General features: G+C 38.5%; 1 protein-coding gene across 7 annotated transcripts in view; it reads right to left on the bottom strand.

The window, feature by feature from the left end:
• The window catches only part of kibra (WW and C2 domain containing protein kibra), a 60,929-nt gene that overhangs the window by 19,060 nt on the left and 20,326 nt on the right, over positions 1-21,543 (bottom strand). For all 7 annotated transcript variants that reach the window (XM_043414927.1, XM_043414944.1, XM_043414953.1 and 4 more), the window contains one exon: positions 20,730-20,824. In XM_043414927.1, coding sequence (XP_043270862.1) covers positions 20,730-20,824 — 95 coding nt within the window. The remainder of the gene's footprint in view (positions 1-20,729; positions 20,825-21,543) is intronic.

Raw genomic sequence — 21,543 nt, 5'->3', positions numbered from 1 at the left:
CGAGTAGAGGGACGAGGGAAAAAGAGGATAAGAAACGCAATAAAACCAGTATGAGCCAGAGATTAAAGAGTGGGAGAGTGAGATACAAGAGCTTCGACACCCGTTCAACGAAAAAGCGAAAAATAAATGAGAAGACCACACAATTGAAGTAAAACTTTTTTCGCAACGTACAGATATATGGGTCATTCCACCAATTATGGAATTAATTTGTGCCGAAGGGTCTGAATTATGCATAATCCTCATTGTTTTTCAAAAATACGTGTCACTGTGAGCTTTCATGATTTTTTTCAAATTTTTTTGTCTAGCCGTTTCTAAGTTATAGAGATTTGACAATTTGGAAATTTTCAATTGTTAACTTTCTCGTGTTGAAAATATCGAACCCCTGAATTATTTTTCGGAACACTGAACGTAGTCATTTTTATGTGAAAAAACCTCAGCTTTTCGATAAAAATATTTTAAATATTCTCAGGGGTCAAATAAATCCTGAAAAAGCAATTGTAACTTTAAAATTGCTTTTTCTCCTAATGTACCATTTTTAAAATATTTTAGAAAATTTTTTCGTAAAGTTCAGACTTTTTTTTACAAAGGCACAGTACTATTTTATTTTGACATTCTTAATAAATCAAGTATAAAACAATCAAGTTGAATGATACGTCATGAATTATCGGTGTGTGCCGTACTGCAGCAATGGCTGTTACGCCATTTATGGGTTGAAATTCAAAGATCTCTACATAGTATAATATTATATTCAATAGCTGTATACTGGAATATGTATATGAAAAACATGAAATTCTTGTGGTTTTTCGTAGAGGATTATTTTCTCTAGTAAAAAACTGTTACAATTATTGTAATTTAAATTTTTTTTATAAAATCACTTATTTTTATTGTTTTGTGCTTGGTTTTCATATCTTTCGTTTAAGGGTGAATGATACAAAAGTCGAAATAATTAGAAATTGATCAAATTTGGTGATAATGTTCTTCAACATCAAGTGCGAAAACACAAATTTTTTCAAAATTTTCTTCTGTTTAGTTATCAAGTAATTACGCATTAAAGCAGATTTCTTATGCCCGGAATGTATACCTATATATATGGAAACGCTATGCTTATACACGTGAACTTTAGTGATCAATTACTCGATAACTGTACAGAAGAAAAATCTTAAAAAATTTGTATTGTCAAATTTGGCACTATAGAATATGTTCACCAAATTTTATAAAATTCTGATCATTTTGAATTTTTTTATGTTTTTAGCATGGTTTAGCATGGCAACATTGTATCGCCTGTGCAATATATCCTTAAAGCTACTGAACTCAAAGCTCAATCACGCTTTACCGAGATGTATATATTTCATGAACTGGCAGTGAGAAAAAGAGAGAAAGAAAATATACGCGTGAAATTTCTATCACTTGCTCCTATAGGGCTTCTATCAACGTTCGTGTAAAGCAGGCTACCGCACTAACACTGCGTAAATGACAGAAAAAGAGAAAGAAAATGTGCGTGCGCATCACTCTTTGTCTCTCGTTTTCCCACAATATTTCCAAGTCAGGGCTCAAGACTAAATGAAAGGGTGGGGACGATAGGCCTACACTGTATGTTAGGTATTTCTCTCTCTACCAACATATATCTCTTTCTCAATTATCGTTCGCCTCGCCCAATCACACACGAGCCCATGGCAATGAGCATGAGAGAGAGAGAACGAAAATGTTCATGCGCATTCACACTTTTCGTAGCACTTCCGTTACACACTTCTGTAACAAGATTTTCACCAGTTTACCCCCCAAGCCCAGCGCGCCTATAGAAGTTTTACTTCAAAAATGAAGAACGAAACTGAGCACTTGGTCAAAGATAAAAATGATTAAGTTTTAGAAGCATATACGGAAAAAGGAACAGAGAAACAGAGACGGGGGGGGGGGGGAGGGGGGATGGGCTTCCGAGGCCTCACGTGATCCCCCTGTGGCTACCGAATTTCGCCAAGAAATGCTTCCCTCTCTCCATGAATATCGTACGAAGGCGAGCACTAAAGAACGCGTGCGTATACGAGGGAAAGGGCATGAGCGAATAGGAGGAGGCGAAGAACTGGGAAAAGATGGAACGCGGAGAAAGAAAGGAGAAAAAAGCAGCACCGGAATAAGAAGGACGAATATCGGAGCGAAGAATGGGGAGAGAGAGAGAGAGAGAGAGAGAAAAATATGACCGTGATGAAAATAACAATGATCCTGAACTAAGAACGATCGACCTGGAAATATATTTTCCAACGACCAACTTTTGTCAAAGAATTTAAATCGTTCAAGAAAAAGAAAAAAATCTATACTTCCGAATTCGATAATCTTCGTTTCGTTAATTCATTCTTCTGAAAAACAAAAAGCTCTACGGTATATACCGCGAGAATCCAACGGTGATTTGATCCTCAAATAAGGAACAAATTGAGACTGTTGTTAAAAACTTGGAACGATGATGCGGTTGTTATTTTACCGAGTGAGATGTTGAGAAATCATATAGCTTCATAGAAAATCAAACCGAGTTATATGGTTTGTGTACAATAATTTCCAGAGATAAGTTGATCCAGAGAATTGATGATCATTCAAATTTGCCAGTTTTTCGTTGATGTTCGCGACTATAAACAAAATAATGATTTCGTTGCAATACGCGCGCATGTCGAGTAATTGAGATCTCTCAATATTTCAATGCAGCCCGTCGCGCTACCCGTATTCGCTATAGTCACGATTCGAGATCGAGATATATACAAGGGTAAAGATGCATAAAGGAGAAAGATCGAATGATATATAAAAGAAAAAAGTGTGAGTGTATGTTGGACGGATGGGTGAAGCGCGCGCCGCTGGACGGAGGAATTTCTTCGGGTGGACAGCTGCTGCCACTGCGGTGCTGCTGAACAAAGAGGCTACATAAAAAAGAAGAATTTCTCAAAGTCGCACGTGTTGAAAGCACGAGTCGACCTAGCCGAAATTCTGCCAGAGTCGTCAACACTCATTCTCACAGAGTTCATAGACTTCCTATTAAAAACTTTATTTATAATAAAATCATTGAAAATCAAATAAATATTTTCATCTAATGAATAACGTATAACTGGATATCGCAATAGAAATGATGAAACAAAAAAAAATATTAATTTCATCAAAGTTCACTCGATAATGCATTTTCAAACCAATCTGTCTTTTATATCTTAGACAATCTGTCATTGTCTAATAATAATAGGCCATACCACACTCACTTTTTATCAGGGTTTTCATTACTAATCAGAAATATTTTCGAGGGAATATCGCGAGGGAAATTCTCACGACATGGACATGGCGTTGGTACCGAAAGACTTGAGAATTTTTTTCAAAAACGTTCCTGCATTGTGAAATCTAGATACATCATATGGGATGAGTGTCAAAAAAAATAAAATATTGAATTATAACACTCTAACACAAGGCGAAAGACCACCCCAATATTATTTTTTATTCGAAAAAGAATCCTCACATTCGATAACAATGGCATGTTATCGAGCATCGTACTTTTTAAAAAAAAAAATTTTTTTTTACAATGAAATAAATAGTTTGTACTGGTAGAGCATTATTCGTCTCGAGCTACGCGACAATTCCGCCAGGGGACGCCACAATGTACGGAGTCGACGAGTTAAGTCAAGAACTCGTTTTCTCGTATGGCATAGCAAAATGCGGCCAAAGCGAAGCGAAGCGAAGAGAGAGAGAGAGAGAGAGAGAGAGAGAGAGAGAGAGAGAGAGAAAGAGAAGCGGCATCTTTGATATGAAAGACAGCGTGCTTTCAACTACTGCTGTGTTCAAAAATTGATTTTTTAACACCTATTTTTCTATATTCCCCATTTTTGCCCCATTTTTTAATTTGTTTTGAATTTCGTTAAAAGTTGCCTGTTTCTTGACGTTTTATTTCAACACGAGAAAAACGCCGCCTCAATGCGCATTATCGTTGTAATATTTTAACACGTGATGAGTACGTGACAAAAGTAAAGCTTATTCCCAAAACTATTGAGGGTTCGTTCGAATTTTGGGCGTCATATCGGGTGGAGTTGGCTGGCAAAATGAAAAAAGCTGCAAAAGTCGATAAATTTTCTTTGCCAGACGTTTCCTGTATTTTTAGCGAGGAAACTCAATTCAAAATCAATCGAAGATCGGATCCACCGCGTGTCATGTCAAAAGTGGGCTTTCACCTTGTGCGCAGGTATCGGTAATGATGATGATGATGTTGTTGGTTATCAATCCAATTAATATATAACTCATATAAATCTCAGTTTCTTAAGGTAACTCTCCTGTACTGCATGCTAGTCAAATGAGTACTAAATTTTCAAAACGCTTTTAGACCAAGTTCAACGTACCGATTAAATGTATTGTTAGTGGATTTGAATTACACCATATCTTATTAAGATATAAAAATATTAAAAACGCTAATTTTGGAAAACCATCAATTGATAAATGCAAATTTCCACGCTGACACATTTTCACTAGTATTATTCAAAGAATTATCTGCTCGTTTTTTTTATCAATTCTATTGTAACAAGTCTCATTTTGTTCGTCAACTGGTCCTCTATGAATCCACCATGTAGTTGTTTTTTTAAGGTGATCGTTTTACTGTTGCAGCTAATTATTCATTGAGTGAAAAAACTTTTTCATTCATAATTTCTGTCGGAATGAGTTTAAAGGAAAATCTACATGGTGAATTCGTAGAGGATCAGTTGGGGAACAAAATGAGACTTGGTGCAATAAAATCGATCAAAAAACGCAGATAATTCTTTGAAAAATACCAGTGAAAATGTGTCAGCATGGAAATTTGCATTTATCAGTTGATGATTTAGCAAAACTAGCGTTTTAAATATTTTTACATCTTAATAAGTTATGCTGTAATACAAATCCACTAACAATACATTTAATCGGTACGTTAATCCTGGTCTAAAAGCGTTTTGAAAATTTAGCACTCATTTGACTAGCATGCAGTATAGGAGAGTTACCTTAAACCTAAAAGATTCTGGCACCGTTTCCCAGCAATTATCAGCATAAATGTCGCGGAGGGCGAGTCCTCTCTTGTAGACTTCGTATCCGACACAATTTTATTTTCATCACCAACAGATTCGCTGCTACCCCTCTCGCCGCCGGGTTTCTCGGAGCAGGATGATTCGGCGCAATTCTTGGGCGTAAAAAAAATCAAATTAATCGAACTTTTTATTTTTTCACGAAACAAACCCACCCAACGATACCGCGTACACGTCGAGAGTGTTCCGAATAATTTTCCGCAAATCTTTATACCTTGCATTACATTTTTTTTATTCCGATTCAAAAATAGTATTTACCAAATTCGGAAGAATTTTCAAAACTAAATTCTATATGCTTACAATGCGCGCTTTGATTTTATTGCCATTTTTCAGCATAAGTGGCAAGGACCGTGCTGTATTAGCAAAACATTTATGAAAAATTAGGAGAACACAACGCTATACATATAACGATAACGCTAAAAACTGACCAAGAAAATTAAACATCTTGGCAATAATATAACGATGCACCAAAAATCCTAGAGGAGATTCCATCGAGTTTACTCAAGTTGAGATAATTTTCGAAACGGTCTGAAGGAACACCGTTATAGTACTACGAAAAGTTTTATCGAAAAAAACGTCGGAAAATCTTCGACGTTTTTTCGTCGAGGAACGTGCACGACATTGCACGCATTTGTGGATATAATATACGACGGAGGGAGCATATCTCGCGGAATTTCGCGAGGGCACAATCGCGTGGATGCAAATCAAGAAAGATAATCTCGATAAGATGTAAAAACAACTTGTACGCAACAGTTATATATTCGGATAGAATGGAGTCGAGGCATCGGAGAACTAAAATTTCGTGATATTTGGAAAAAAATTTACGGACGATATTAATTTTGTGAAAATTTTCGAAAATTTTTGTGTCGATATTATTACACAAATATAAAAAGATTTTAAACCTGCGGTCGTATACAAAAGATTGTAGCGAACAACATGTGCGTGCGCGCCGTGAAATGTCGAAAACACTCGCGAAAACATATATGAAATATATATCGTTATTCCGTATGCCGCGATCAATATAGCAACACATACCGGCCAATTATAAGAATAAACGTATCGTTGGCGTATACCGAGTTAATGATCCCTCGATCAATCAATTTTTCTCAAACTCGTGGATTATTTTATTTCAGAGCTATCGCGATGAGAGGAGGCGAGCAGGCGTTGTTGGCGTTGAATCATCGAAGCTGTAGCTATTCAGCAAGGGGGAGCCTTTTAATCGTTTTTTTATTTTATTTTTTCACGATATCAACGGTTATGGATAAAAAAAGTCTTATAGTTTTAGCGGGGTGGCGCGTGGTTCATCATGCTGATATTATAAATGGGGCTGAGCCGCGGGAGTATGAGACGAGAATAGAGGAGGAGAAAAGAGAGAGGTAGTATCGGGCATGCCGCGCATGCCGCGCATGCACCGTTACGAAGATACAAGTGGGAGAAGGCTACGCAAGATTCCACGAGATTTTACAAATTCCAACGGGGGAAAGTTCCGGCGGGTCGTATGACGAGATTCATCGCTTATCCAGCATCGAAATAAAAGTATTTAAAATAATTATGCGTACATCGATATTCGATTTTATGTACGAAGAAACTGGCGGCATATTGAAGAATTTTAAAAAATCTTTAGACGTATACAAGTCGCATGATATTTCAATGAAAATAATGGCAGCGTATGCTCCGAATGATCAATTATTTTTATATAATCACTTTGTAAATGAAAATTAATTGAATGTAAGGTATACAAATTGACGACGAGTACGAAACTCGGAGAGGGAGCGGGAATGCGGGAATAATGGCCGAGATATAACGAGATCGCGGAGCAAGGAAGTTAGCAATAAAGGGCGACGCGGTGGCCGCGCGCGATACGACGGCTCGATGGAAACGAAAGAGGTCAATTATATGCCAAGGGGAAGACGACTCATGCCTGGGAAACTTGGGGTTCTCTCTTGGGATCCTCGTGTTGAAAAACAGTGGCAACGTGTTACGCCAAGATTCATCGGGTTGTTCTCCCCCGCCACCCCGTACGCTCTCGCGGTCCCCCATGCACCCGCATTCTTATTTCCACTCTCTATATACGCCGCTCTCAACCAGTATTCCAAATAGACCGACCCTTAAGAATAATAAGAACCAACATTTTTCGTCATCCGCGAGTAACCTGAATTTTATTCTTTGTCCATGCGCGCCAATAACGACCAAAAAATTTTATAACGTCCAGTCGTTCCTATGTTACCGTTGATCGTATATAAATAGAGTCCACTCGAGAATACACCAAAGACGAGTATCGATACATCGCGCGTTCTACGCTAGACAAATTCTCTCATCAACTCTTTCTTCTTCTTCTTCTTCTTCTTCTTCTTCTTCTTCTTCTATGATTCGACACGAGCCAATATTTCTATTAAACAGTCATTCTCAAAAATATTTTTTATCTTTCAACATTGAAAGTTGAAAAACAATTGAGATGGCTTTGTTGAAAAATATATAATTTCAGACGGTTCATGCGCGTTTCGAAGATTCTTAGTTTCGCGGATAGCTCGATCGATGAATTCGAGTTATGAATTTGATAATAAAAAAATAGATAGCAACTCGGGCAAACCAATCGATCGGGAGAATGGAAGGTTATATATATCATCAGCGATTATGAACATGCAGATTCATCTGGGTATCTAAAAAATATCGTTTTCCACTAGCATTACGTTGGCCCAACTATTATATGCGCGCTTTCGAAAATACGAAAAACGCAGTGTATCACAATAAGGTGGTCCTTAACAGGGGTGTTTTCGAATTTCTTTGCTCCCAGGGGCTCACATGCTTCCGAATTGATAAAAAATAATTCCCTGAAAATATGAACTCAGCATTATTAACTCTAAGATAGTCCGCATTTCAACCTCAGATTCTTATAGAAATAACATGAGAAAAATTTCTTTCGTTCTTCAGTATTTTATATAACTCTGGGACAAATAAATTGAAAATATCGAGTCATATATATTTTTATAGAGAATTTGACGGTCTACAAAAAAGGTCTCTTATTATTTGTAGCTGATTCAATTGGTTTAACAGTTATTTGAGCTCAAAGTTTAATTTTTTTATCATTATCAATATTATCAAGGATATTTATCAACACAAATCTAGGCCTATAAAAAAGCCGAGATTTGCGGCACAACTCGCACACCGATCCGTACCTAGAGTCGCGTTTATACTGTTCGCAGTAGTTCTCGGTTGTCATTGATGGTTAATCGTTTCATACTTAAACTCTGAACGAACTCCGCGAGTTTTCTGTAGAAGAGAGTGCAGTCAACTCCAGCTATATTTTACTCCGATCGTCTCAACTTCTGAAATTCAATAACGACCGCGTATCGAAGAGCCCGAAGACACCTCTCCGGTAACGTACCAGCGCGTATCATACCAAATTGTATCACTTATCGTAATTAACTAACACCTTACGTTATATATCAAGAATATATGTACAATTCTAGATCCCTCTATCGTATTCTATTATGGTACTCTACTAATCTGCATGTAAAACGGTAATGAGAGTAGTTCTCATTAGTGAATGCAGACAGAGGTAGAGGAAAAAAGTGTACGAAAAATGTTTCTTTTTTCCAAAAGGTATCTCCAAAAATTAGGGATCGCCTTGAAGTACGATGAACGAAGTCACGCGGGAGAGTCACGTTCCGTTCGGCTCGCGGCGGCGGCGGCGGCGGTGACGGTGGTGAAAGAGGTGTACGGCAGGGTAGCAAGAGGGGCGCGCATGGCTGCGGGGACAGGGATAGAAAGACCCGGTAGGGAAAACATCGAGCGGTGGCCCGAGCTCCCTGCGCTGATACGAATGGAATGCAGTGTTATTATCGCGAGTGCGGTGTTGTATATCTGCCGATATCTCGCTCGGTGAGACGGAGGGGGAGAGAGAGACAGAAAGAATTATGAGAGGGGAGAAGAAAAATAAACAAGAGAACGTTCGCCAGTAAAAGGAACGCTCGGGGAGAGGGGCTGGATAGTGCTATATATATACAGAAACGAGTCGAGTTATACCATATCGCTTCTCCCTCCTCCCTTTTTGTCTTTTACACTTTTTCTTCTTTTTTCCTCTACGCTAGAATGAGAAAACGCTCGAGGAGCCCGAGGCTCTTGAAAACTCGTCTTGAAATCGCGTATCTTCGCATATATATACTTGCAACAAACAAATTTGCGCATTACTCTTGTCGTTCAATCGGATATTTTTCCTTCATCTTCATACGAAAACGATACGACCATCCGATACGCAATAACGGGTAATATGCTCATAATGACATCGGTCACCGATGATCACCAAATTTGAATGCGCTAGGAGAATTTAAACAGGTGCCACCGTAGAGTTGAAGTTTTAAATGCAAAACACGTGTATTTATCAAACTTGTTACTTAAATATTATCTGCCTCCCATAATAATGACGATAGAAATCTGAAATTTGATACATTTGTTATTCATATCGAAGGGTACGAAACGGATTTTTTTTTCAGATTTTTCCGAAGATTATTTCCGTACTTTTTACCGTTACAAAGATAACCATATTGTGAATTTTTTTAGTACTTTGATCACAGTCAATCGAAGCACTTTTAAACGTTACTTTGAAGTATTTAGACAAAGTCTGAGCCGTAATCAACAGTGCACACTTACCAATAACTCATAAAAATCTGAAATTGTGTGAGAATTCATCGATGAAGCGCTTCAAACAAAGTCCCTCTGCCAATAACGTTTGGATACGTTTTTTCAAAATTTCCGACCACTTGCTTCATGATTAAATTTCGTTTTTTTTTCTTTTTCAAATCAATGGGTAGAATTATTTTTTTACTTTTTTGAAAATATAAAAGTAAGCTTAATGTGATATGAATGTAGTGGACATGAATGAAGTATCATTTTATGGATCATGTTGTGCGATTATTATGATTTTTTTCTATAAATTGTGCATAGCGATGGCACTTACCAGTGCGTTGAGCCTTGTTCATTTTTTAATGCAGGAATGGATAAAATTTGTTCGCTTCCTTCGTTCGTTTGTAATTATAGTTATGACTTTAATTCTGTCATTCAAGAATAAGGGCACGAGGACATGTCGTATACTTGAAGGAAGTAAATTTTGGTTTTTTTTTTGGGTAGCTTTCTACGAATTTGAAGATATTCTTCTTTTCAATCGGACGTTATGTCTTTGTTTGATAAGTACATTGATTTTTTTATAACCCCAGAATCAATGGGTTTCTTTGAACGGTTTCATATTGACACCAGCTTCCTCAATCGCGATGTCTCCCATAATGGTGTTTGAGTACGAGCTATCAATTTGGTGCCCAAATCGTGAAAAATATTGCTGTTGTCGACAACGTTGCCGAAAGAGGAATCAAACTCATTACAGAGTACAACAGCAGACTCGCTAACGATAAGGAACAAAAACAAAGACAATTTACGGGACGAAATCTCTCGTAAATTCGAATTTGTATGAGTCATTATTAAGGAGTTTCGGTGCAGAAGTCAAAATATTAAGAAATTGATCAAATTTGGTGATAATGTTCTTCAACATTAAGTGCGAAAACTCAAATTTTTTCAAAATTTTCTTCTACTTAGTTATCGAGTATATTTCTCATGCCCGGAATGTATGCCTATATATATGGAAACGCTATGCTTATACACGTAAACTTTAGTGATCGATTACTCGATAACTGTGTAGAAGAAAAATCTTAAAAAATTTGTGTCGTCAAATTTGGCACTAAAGAATATGTTCACCAAATTTTATAAAATTCTGAACTTTTTGAATTTTTTAATTTTTTTAGCATGGATTAGCATGGCAACATTGTATCGCCTGTACCGAAACTCCTTAAGTGTACACTGTTGATTACGGCTCAGACTTTGTCTAAATGCATCAAAGTAACGTTCAAAAGTGCTTCGATTGACCGTGATCAAAGTACTAAAAAAAATTCAAAATATGGTTATCTTTGTAACGGTAAAAATCACGGAAATAATCTTCGGAAAGATCTGAAAAAAATCCGTTTCGTACCCTTTAATATGAATAACAAGTGTATCAAATTTCAGATTTCTATCATCATTATTATGGGAGGCAGATAATATTTAAGTAACAAGTTTGATTAATACACGTGTTTTGCATTTAAAAACTTCAACTCTTCGGTGGCAACTGTTTAAATTCTCCTAGCGCATTCAAATTTGGTGCACTTTTTTTTTTTTTTTTTTTTTTTTTGATGTTGATGATGTTTCCGCGAAGAGATTTGCAAAAAAAAAAAAAGTGACCCGAATTGCGGTCCCCCTATTGTATATAGAAAAATTGTGTATCGTCGAGCGATCAATCCGAAGAAACGGGTGGTGAGTTGAAAAAAAAAATTCATGGGTGTATTGTGCGTAATGCATTTTATCGCGGAACATATTTTACGTAAATTTCGTCATACACGGTTCGAGAACAAGTTCGGGAAGTACTGACAAACGTCGGTTATCTCGGTCCCCCACGCGTCTCGCGATACGCAACATCGAGCGACGCATCTCTAATTTTCAGCCTAAAACGAAACCTACCGAGATATAGAATAACAAAAAAATGAAGATTTGCAAGAGCAAGCCCGAGTTACGGTCGTCGAGAAAAGCCGGAGAGCCAGATGGTTGCGCGGGCCAACCGTGCCGATCAGGCTTTTCGTCACAATTATCGCGATTATCGATATCGGCAAGGCTGACCGATTCGCGAACGCGAAAAGCGATTGTTTGGGAGTTTGATAAGAAGAGCTGCTCGCAATATCGCGTGACCCATTCGGAAAAGTTAACGCCGGATAAACGTGAGTCTAATAAGCGCGTCAATGACGACAATGACGCGCGTGCATCGAGTCAAGAGAATATAGCAAGATATTGCGTCCGTCGTAAGAGAGGGTAAGAGAGTATTCTGAATCTCACGAGCTTGCGAATCGCATATGGTTTCCCTGCTCCGGACATCGAACCCTCCTCGCGAGACACGCACATCTGTACATGTTTGCACTCGCGGTAGTATACAGACTCGACGCGCTCTTTCTCTCCCTCCCTCTTCTCTGCGTCGTTCTCTCCCCGCCTTTCCAACCCTGCGAGTTTGATTCTTCTTAGTTAGTTTATATACTCTTTCCAATTCTCTTTCCTTTCGATCTCCTCTTCGTACAGAACGCGTACACGTATTTACTCGATGTCGTATATATACGAGTGTGCACGGCCCGGTATTTACAGCACCGTACATTTTGAAATCCTCCCTTCGCGAATTCCTTTTAGAACCGTTTTCGCATCATTTCATATACCATATTGACATTCGTCCGAATACAGCACGCCTTTTGAGTCTTTGTCACATACTTTCCTCGTTCATTACTGTTTTTCATTCAACTTTTACGCAACCCCCGTCCCGTGTATCATCCCCCGCTGCTCCGTTTGCCTAATAAATAACAAATTTTCAATCTCATTTATTACGGCTGGAATCGACTTTTGGAACAAACTGCATGGGAATGATGTTTCTGAGTAGATTTACTCGGAACGTTGCTATTGAGAATAGTTGTACCGTAAATTTTTGGACAAAAACGTATTCAAGTTTCGGCCTTGAGTTTCCTCGGGAATGGAAAAATTCTTTAGCTCAGTTAGCCGTCGTAAATATGAAAAAATTCGTGTGCTCCGCTCAGAATGCAAAAAATCAAGCGAAGGGTAAATAATAGAGAGCAAGATCGAATTACTCCGTTGAAGGAGAGGAGTCGATCCGTTCTTTTGCCTGCTGCTGCTGCTGCTGCTGGCGCTGGCATTTGAATCGGACCAATGGCGTCCGTCGACCCTTGAGCCTGGCAAGGTCACGCTTACGCGCGATGCCATCGCGCAGCTTTCTCTCTCTCTTCCTTTTGTGAAAGCGTGTACTCTCGGCGAGCAGAGCAACGATTGGGCACCTTATTGTTATCGACCAATTATAATATAAGGGGGAAAAGTGTAGGAACAACGAGGAGATCTTTCCTTTCCCAAAAGTTAATAACAAATTGTTTAAACAATTAATTATTCAATAATTTTGCGGTGACTTATTCTTTTTTTTTTTACGAATCAAATGTGTGTATTTTTCCGAATGCTCATGAATTTTTTCAGAATTTTCGTGAATTTTTGAAATTACTTGAAAAAATTTTGAAATAAATTTAAAGAAATTTGTATTTTGGATGTTTTAGAAGACATATTTACCATGAGTTTTGAAAAGTCTCAAGGTTATTGGATCAAAAATGTACAAATAGAGACACTTAAAAATTTTAAAAAAAGGAATTTCAAAAATCCACGAAAATTTTGAAAAAAATCATGAGCATTCAGAAAAATGCGCACATTCGATTCGTAAAAAAAAAAACAAGGATTTACTGTAAAATTGTTGAAAAATTATTTATTTAAACAATGTATTAATAACTTTTGGGCAATATTATTATTGATAATTGTAGTGCATAACTTTTCAAATATTGCTGAATTTTTTCAGATTTTTATTGCATCACGAAGTACGGAAATTCCGATCAGGTACAATTTATCGGCTGGGCTATCCATCCAGTAATACCTTAAACCGCGGAGTAATTTTTCTTCGGTTCATCATATACCTCCCTTTTGATTCCGAATTTCTTTTCTGCTCGCTCGTCATCGTAACCGCAGTTGAGTTGTATAACGATAGTTTCTTATTTTTCACTCGTATATCGCGTCTTTCATTGCTTTGCGCATTGTATATTTTCTCAACATGCGCAGCGTGGCCCAGTGCGCATAGATCAACAATCGCATAATTATCATCATGTATATCCACTATATCCCTCTCTCTCTTTGCGACTCTGGAAAAGGTTGTGGTCGCAGCGTCCACCGAGAGCACCGAAGCAACCACCTTTCGCGTTCCCGTATAGCAGAAATTTTAATAAATGCTCGCTCGCGAGAATCCGCACCGCCACGGCTTTACGACTCAATAATTATTAGTTATTTATCACGCGAGGAGCGCACCATCTCTCTCCCTCTTAGTTTTCTTGATAACACAGAGACAGGCGCGCGCATGTGATTGCATTTATTGAGTACACCGCGAACGTCATGGTGAAAAAAATCTCTCGGTCGCACTCCCGGAATCATGAGAAAAAGATGTAATTAAATTTTTGCACGCGATAGCCCTTCCGCAACGTCCGCAAATGTTTTTCATATGCTTATTGAAAATGCCTTGAATCGTCGTTTCTGAGATGAAACAAATTGAAGATGGTCCTATCGCTTTCAAGCTGGCCCCTATCGAAATGGAAGCAGTTTTTGATGTTTGTACGATCGTCACTCGCCGCAATTTGTCCCCCCCCCCCCCCCCCCCCGAATCGATATTTAGCGATCGAGATTTGCCGAGTAAAAGTAACGTAAATGGAAGTGACGTAGACTCGTTCGAAAGGCGTCTACGCGTATATATACAACGAGAGGTGAAGAGCAGGGTTTTTTTCGAGAACCGGCGATACGAAAATAAAAAAAAGAAGCACGAGTTTTCAGAGCGGCGGCGAACGCATTGGGCGTTTGGCGTGCGCAAGCAAGAAACGAAGAGAGATGGATGACTCGTTTACGAGTATTTTGAGGATGAAGAAGGGGGCGGGGAGAGCGAGGAGGACGTTTTCTCGGTTACCTTCGTATATATATGTTATACGTCCTCGTGGTTGTTGGCTCGAGAGCCCGAGGCTCTCGCGCACGAGCGTAATACCGGTAGGTAGCCATCGCGTCAAGAGACCCGCGGTTATATGCGACTAGGCAGCGCCGGTGGTATGCCGGAATGAACGGAAGAATAAGAGAGGAGGGTGAGTGGGAGTTGAATCGCAGAGGAATGCCGCGCGAGCGCCGAGGGGGCGAGGGAATGGGCTATACGGCCGGCTCTGGGAGTCCTGCGCGCGACTTTCAAGAGAGGGGATAGACGGAGCTGGTTACCAACGCGAAGGGAGACAAGGAGAAAGTAGCGATACCAGGGGATCTTTGTATATACTACTCAACGCTTGAGAGCAAGGAAGAACAAAGAAGATAAGATCGGTGTGAGAATAAGCGACCGGCAGAGCGCGCTCGCATCGTTGTGTCGTGAAATCGGGAGAACGCATTCGAGTGCATGAGAAGAAAAAAAAAACGAGTAATAATGTGAGAGTAAAAGGAAAAACAAAACGAAATGTAGAAGCGAAGAGGAGTGGAAAAAAGGAAAGATGAGCGTTGAACAGCGTATACTATATATATGTATATAAAAACATTCCAATCTCCCGTGGCAGGATTGCCGCCGGTTCCACCGTGCCAAGTCACCGTACTCATCGCTGCTCTCCCTCTCTCCTGCCGCTTCCCGCCCGAGTATCAACTCGATATCCCACAAAGATTCCTCCTCGACACCGGCTCCGCTCGGTTCAAGACCCTCGTGTGTCTTCGGAACATATACGCATATAGCAGATGCGTATATAATCCGCGGCGATAGATCACAACCGCGAGAAAATGTGGGAAAAATTTTTAACCGGTATATTGGTAATGGGTCTCCAGAGGCGAGAGCGGCCGGTGTATCCGGTGTATCAGGATGGGAGCTGCTCTATTGCGACGATACGGGGGACTCGCGACTTCCTCCCGCGCTTATATATATAATCCACTTTCGACGCTCGGCCCCTTTATCATGCGAATGCATATTTCCTGATTCGACCCGACTCAAGTTTATTATCACTATCAATAATGGATGCAATACAATATTTTCCATTAAGAGGATGGAATTAAGTTGCGTCGCCGCTGTATCGAATTTTCAATTGCAAAATTTGTTAACACTCTTCAACCGTTTTTTATTTTTAAAAATCGCCTGACAGAGCGAATTTCTGAAATGTTAAAAAAAAATATATTTTTTTTTCGTTACCATCGGAGTAATCTTATATCTATTTATATTTATTATCATTATTCCGAAAGAAATGAACGGATGATCGAAATTTTTGCCCGCCAGTCGAAGCGTAAATTTGGAACGAATTTAAGCCTCGTTGCATTGAAATCTATGTAAAATTAACGACAAATTTTCATTTTTTAATTTTAATTGAAAAAAATGATCGACTATACAGCGATTTCGTCAAATTTTGGTTAAGGAGGGTGGATCGCGAAATCAAAATAATCAGAATTTGATGAAATTTGGTGATAACATTCTTTGGCATCAAGTATAAAAATACAATTTTTTTCAAATTTTTTACCACATAGTTATCATCGCATAATTGAGCGTTAAATTCAGGTGATTATGCACGAGATGTATAACCGTATATATGTACGATGTATGTAAAAACTCTACACGGAGGGACTTTTATACAAATATTTCGGATGAATTTGCTAGAAAAATTTTGCTATGTTTTATAGCAGCGCTGTTCTATATCGCTATTCTATTACATTTCACCAAAGTGCATAGTAAATTTGATACCGAAAGCAGTTCTCTCAAATTTTACTATGTACGACATTCTTACATCGAACGATGTATCGATATCCGAATGTCACTCGTGTCTTTGACGAAATGTTAAAAATTGGTCAATTGGACTGGACAAATTGCTTGAAATTTTACTATGTGCCACTGGTTAATTTTCATATTTATACTCGCAACGCCTCATAGAATTGGTGGGCGCATGAATTTTGCTATGTTATTGAGCACAATTCAATGCGGTATAAAAGGGGAAATACGAAACTATGCAATTTTTCGTATAGCACAGAGAAACGACTGCTATGTTATTTCCTAAATTTTCATCAAATCATTTCATTATTTATACTATGTTTTTGATAAAAATTCGCTCGGTGTTCATTTTTGATACCAGTACAGCGCGTTATTTACTTCGAACTGTGCTAATGGTTCCCCAAACGTTTGCATTATTTGACACACTCTGTAGCGATTATTATTATAATATCAATGTGGTCCGACGTTACTATAAAAACATAGTAATTTTTGCTATAAAAGTCTCTCCGTGTATGCTTGAACACGTGAACTCGAGTGCTATGTGATAGAAAAATCTAAAAAAATTTATATTGTCTTATATATTTTTAAATAATACATTTACCAAATTTTATGAAATTCTTATCCTTTTGAAATTCTTAATATTTTTAACATGGTTTAGCCATGGCAACATTGTATCGTCGCGATCCACCCTCCTTAATCGGAACTCCGTCTTATTGCACAATCGTCATATTCTCATTCATCGATTGCCTTGCTTTCACGAAGGTAACCCTCAATCGTTTGACAACTGAAACTACGAGCTCGTGCGGCAAACATAAATTTCCATCTTTCATTACGTGAAAAAAAAAAAAAAAAAAAAAAGGCGATGTTGCTCGCGTTGCGGATTATGAAGAAAAGCGTTGCATTGTGCGGAAACGTAACGAGCATTGAACCGGGATTTATAGAAACGATTGTTTTGTGCAAAGAGTGCGAGCAGTGAACATAATATAACGATTAACCTCGCAACGTTAAAATGTGAGAAGCGATCGAAAAAATGTATATTTTTTTTCGTCGCATATATATTTCGTATTTTTACACGCAAGTGCAAAATAATACAAATTAAGCTCGGTAAAATTAATTAAGACCAGTAAAAACAATCGCTGGAGATGTACGAAGAACTAGCGTTCTTTCGTACAAACAATTGGAATTGTTTATAGCTGTCTCTATACCAACCGCGTTCAAGTTGCACCCCGCGACGTCTAGCGGTAGAATGCAACAGTATATAGCTCCTATAGCAAGTTCTACAGTACCGCTAAAAAGGGGGGGAGGGTCCCCGGTCATTTTGTCGACTGATCCATCCTCTTAAAATGATCTATCACTTGTTCAGTCGGTAAAAATCCTGTTGCACGGTTTATTCCAAGCAGCTTGATATTTTAAAGAAAATATGAGTTAGCGAGTAAATGAGTGTCCGAGTAAAGTGTGCAACCATTTTGCAGCCATCTCTCTCGCACTCGCGCAAGTGATAGATCACCTTAAGAGCGATCCGTAATTCGTGACATTCCCTATACCGACGCATCCTCTATTTTTAGCTGGATAACTGGACGAATCTCATATTTTTTTTGTCTTCGGTCCATCCCCCTTTTTTCCGAATTGACGGATCAAATGCCAACTAAAAATTCCAACGGATTTTTTACCGATGGATTTTTACCGTCACGGTAGATTTTACTTGGTGAATTTTCAGCATAAAAATATTATTACACGAGTATATGGAAAAAAAGAGCCGCACAGTATGCAGGCAAAGTATGGAAGCAAAAAAGGAAAAGGCGTATATATGCGCGCATGTAGTTATTCGAGGGGTTATTGACAAGATTTCCAACTTTTTTTTTTGCCGTATGCGGCGAAATTATCGTGACGGGAAATTATCGGCGTGTGTTAGGATAATTAATTTCGCGTACATTCACGCGACGTGGGTGACGGTGATTTTTGTTCGGGTTTAGAAAAACAAAAAAGTGAACTCACCACCGTCGCTATTGAGACGGATTATCGACGAGAGGAAAATACACAGCGGGTTCGGATCGAGGATCGAATGGCGCGCGGGGAGCGAGGCGAGCGAAGCAACCGTGCCGGTAACCATGGCGAGTATGCAAGTTTAGAAGTATAGAAACGTACATGCGGAGAAAGACTCGGCGGAGAGAGTAACGGAGGAACCAAGTCCGCTCAGTCTTAAATCGCATTGAGGTTGGTCAGTCACAACGGGGTGGTCCATATCGTGCTGGTATGCGATACGCGCACGAATCAGAATAAGAAAAAGAGAAGGGATAGCCGCGGCGAAAGAAGAGAGCATCAAACGAAAAGAATTTGTATATTTACATCGCTTTCGATTAGATGTTAAATAAAATATATATTATAGGCATGGGTGGGTAGGTTTTACGATAAATTCTCGTATTGTGCCATATACGTGCACGCATACGGCTACCCAATTTCATATTTTCCTTCAAAACTGCTTGGAAGAACGGAGAGACGAGTTGATTTTCAATAATTATATTGCATTTCATAATGAATTTATTGAGCGAGCTTTTAGCTCGCGATCGAATTCTCTCGATATTGGATGGAGCATATTTGCAACAAAAGCAGGCCGAAGAAGAAAGAGGCGGAAGGGCCGGAAGGGGGAAAAAAATTGATTAGCAAATAAGATTACGCTTGTATCTCGGTGCGTTGTTGCACGAGGCATCGATCGCTAACGAATTTGATGAATCGGGGGATGCCTGTCGCATTTCTCTAAAATCGAGCACAAACGAACACTTTTTTTTCGGAAATATCATTGAAAAAATAAATTAGGGACGATAGGGAAGTTAAGTGAAATATATTATTTAAGCGAAGAAAAAATTTCAATCGGCTCTGTGAAGAAATACTGAGAAACATTTTTCGCTCGTATGGTAGTACCATATTGGCGTGTTTCCCTGAGGTGATAAAAATACTTTTATGGTAACGCTCATTCAAAAAAATGCCAAACATATATTGTGTACGTGTTACCAAATAATAGTAATACTTTTTCTAAAATAAATAGAATCATTAACGATTAGGTATTGTGTATATACTCACGACTATATGTTCATGATACGCTTGGTCAAAGATTTAAGGTAGACCACGAAGAGGGAGGATTTTAATAAAAAGAAATAATTTTAACAAACCGCGAGGAACATTGATTCTTGAGACTCTTGGAGACTCTTGGGGGTTCGAGCCTGGAGCGCTATCCACTGCGCTACCAAACGTTCTACAACTAAGATACAAGCAAACGCATATATAAGTCGTCATCACGGTTTATATAGAAGTTTCGTTTTTCTCAGATATAAAGTATGTGGTATATGGCGGGGTGGATTGCGTTCCGGACTCAAACTCCGAAAGTCCCGGGGTCGAGCCTTCCTCGGATCGACTTTTCTCTTGTTGCGTCGTAATATTACTCGGTAGAACGGTATAAATATCCCTTGCGGTATGGTTGTTCAAACGATAACGAATAATGATCATCAATAGCTGGAAACACAAGTCTCCGCAAAATTACAAAAAATTATTCCTATATTATATGAAATATTATGATAATGCCCATTCAATTATATACCGACAATAAATAAGGTAGCACTATAAAATTCAAATAAGTCGAATGGATTTTAAAATCATCGTTTTTTTTCCAATTGAAGAGATGCAATATAAATATTTTATAGTTTTTTTTTTGTTTCGTTGCTCCGTCTCAATTTCATCAATCACACATGCGAATTCGTATGTTGTTTCACGGTGTGAAGAGTATATTGGAACGTTTTTTTCACCTTATCGAAGATCATGATTGATCGAATACGAGGCGAATGAAACCGCGGGCTCAATTTCATCAACAATCTATCTATCGAATATATGGGTGGAGAGGCGACGACTCGACGGATGTCCCGAGTCGAGTGGCATTCGTGTTTATTTGCACATTGGCGGCAATAATAAAAAAAATCAATTATTTCGAGTTGTCGATTTACCTATACCAAGGAAGCCAAAGTGAAATAATAAGACACGGAATTCGGATAAATTTGAAAAGACGGGCAAATTAAAAAAACGATTGAAAGAATCCAAGATTCGCCCGATTTTGGCTCCTTAATTGCATCCGCACAACCGAGGGGCAGCCCTTATTTCATTTTGTTATTACGCAATCACGGAAAAGTTGGTGAATTAATGTTGCACGATTGAATTCCATACTCGTATATATAGCATTGGTGCGGGACTGAAGGGAGACTTACCTCGAGTACGTCCTGTGCGGTTTGCAGATATTCACGGAGCATGGCCTCCTGTATGGCACGCCATTCCTGTCGAGGATCCTCCAGCTGCGTGGTTTCTGTATCACAACGAACAAATTCGTATTCCGCTCGAATCCAATGGCGCGCATAAATGCAGCAAAAGTATCGAGATTTAAGGTAACTCCTGTACTGCATGCTAGTCAAATGAGCGCTAAATTTTCAAAACGCTTTTATACCAATAAGTTCAACGTACCGATTAAACTTATTGTTAGTAGATATGTATTCAAGCATATCTTCTTATTAACGTGAAAAAATATTTAAAATGATAGTTTTGCAAAACTATCAACTGATCGATGCAAATTTCCATGATGACACATTCTCACAAGTATTTTTCAAAGAATCATCTGTATTTTTGAACCGATTTTATTGCACCAAGTCTCATTTTGTTCCTCAACTAATCCTCTGCGAATTCACCACGTAGATTTTCCTTTAAACTCATTCCTGACAGAAATTATAAATGAAAAAGTTTGTTCACTTAATGAACAATTAGCTGCAACAGTGAAACGATCAAGTTAAAAAAATAACTACATGGTGGATTTATAGAGGACCGGTTGACGAACAAAATGAGACTTGATGCAATAAAATCGATGAAAAAACGCAGATAATTCTTCGAAAAATATCAGTGTGAAAATGTGTCAGCGTGGAAATTTGCATTTATCAATTGATGCTTTTGCAAAACTAGCGATTTTAATATTTTTTACATCTTAATGAGATATGATGTAATACAAATCCACTAACAATAGATTTAACGTTTTGA

Source organism: Venturia canescens, chromosome 1, assembly GCF_019457755.1.
Source record: "Venturia canescens isolate UGA chromosome 1, ASM1945775v1, whole genome shotgun sequence".
In the NCBI taxonomy this organism is placed as follows: domain Eukaryota; kingdom Metazoa; phylum Arthropoda; class Insecta; order Hymenoptera; family Ichneumonidae; genus Venturia; species Venturia canescens.
The sequence above is the reverse complement of the archived record's forward strand: the minus strand, read 5'-3'. Positions and strand labels throughout refer to the sequence as shown.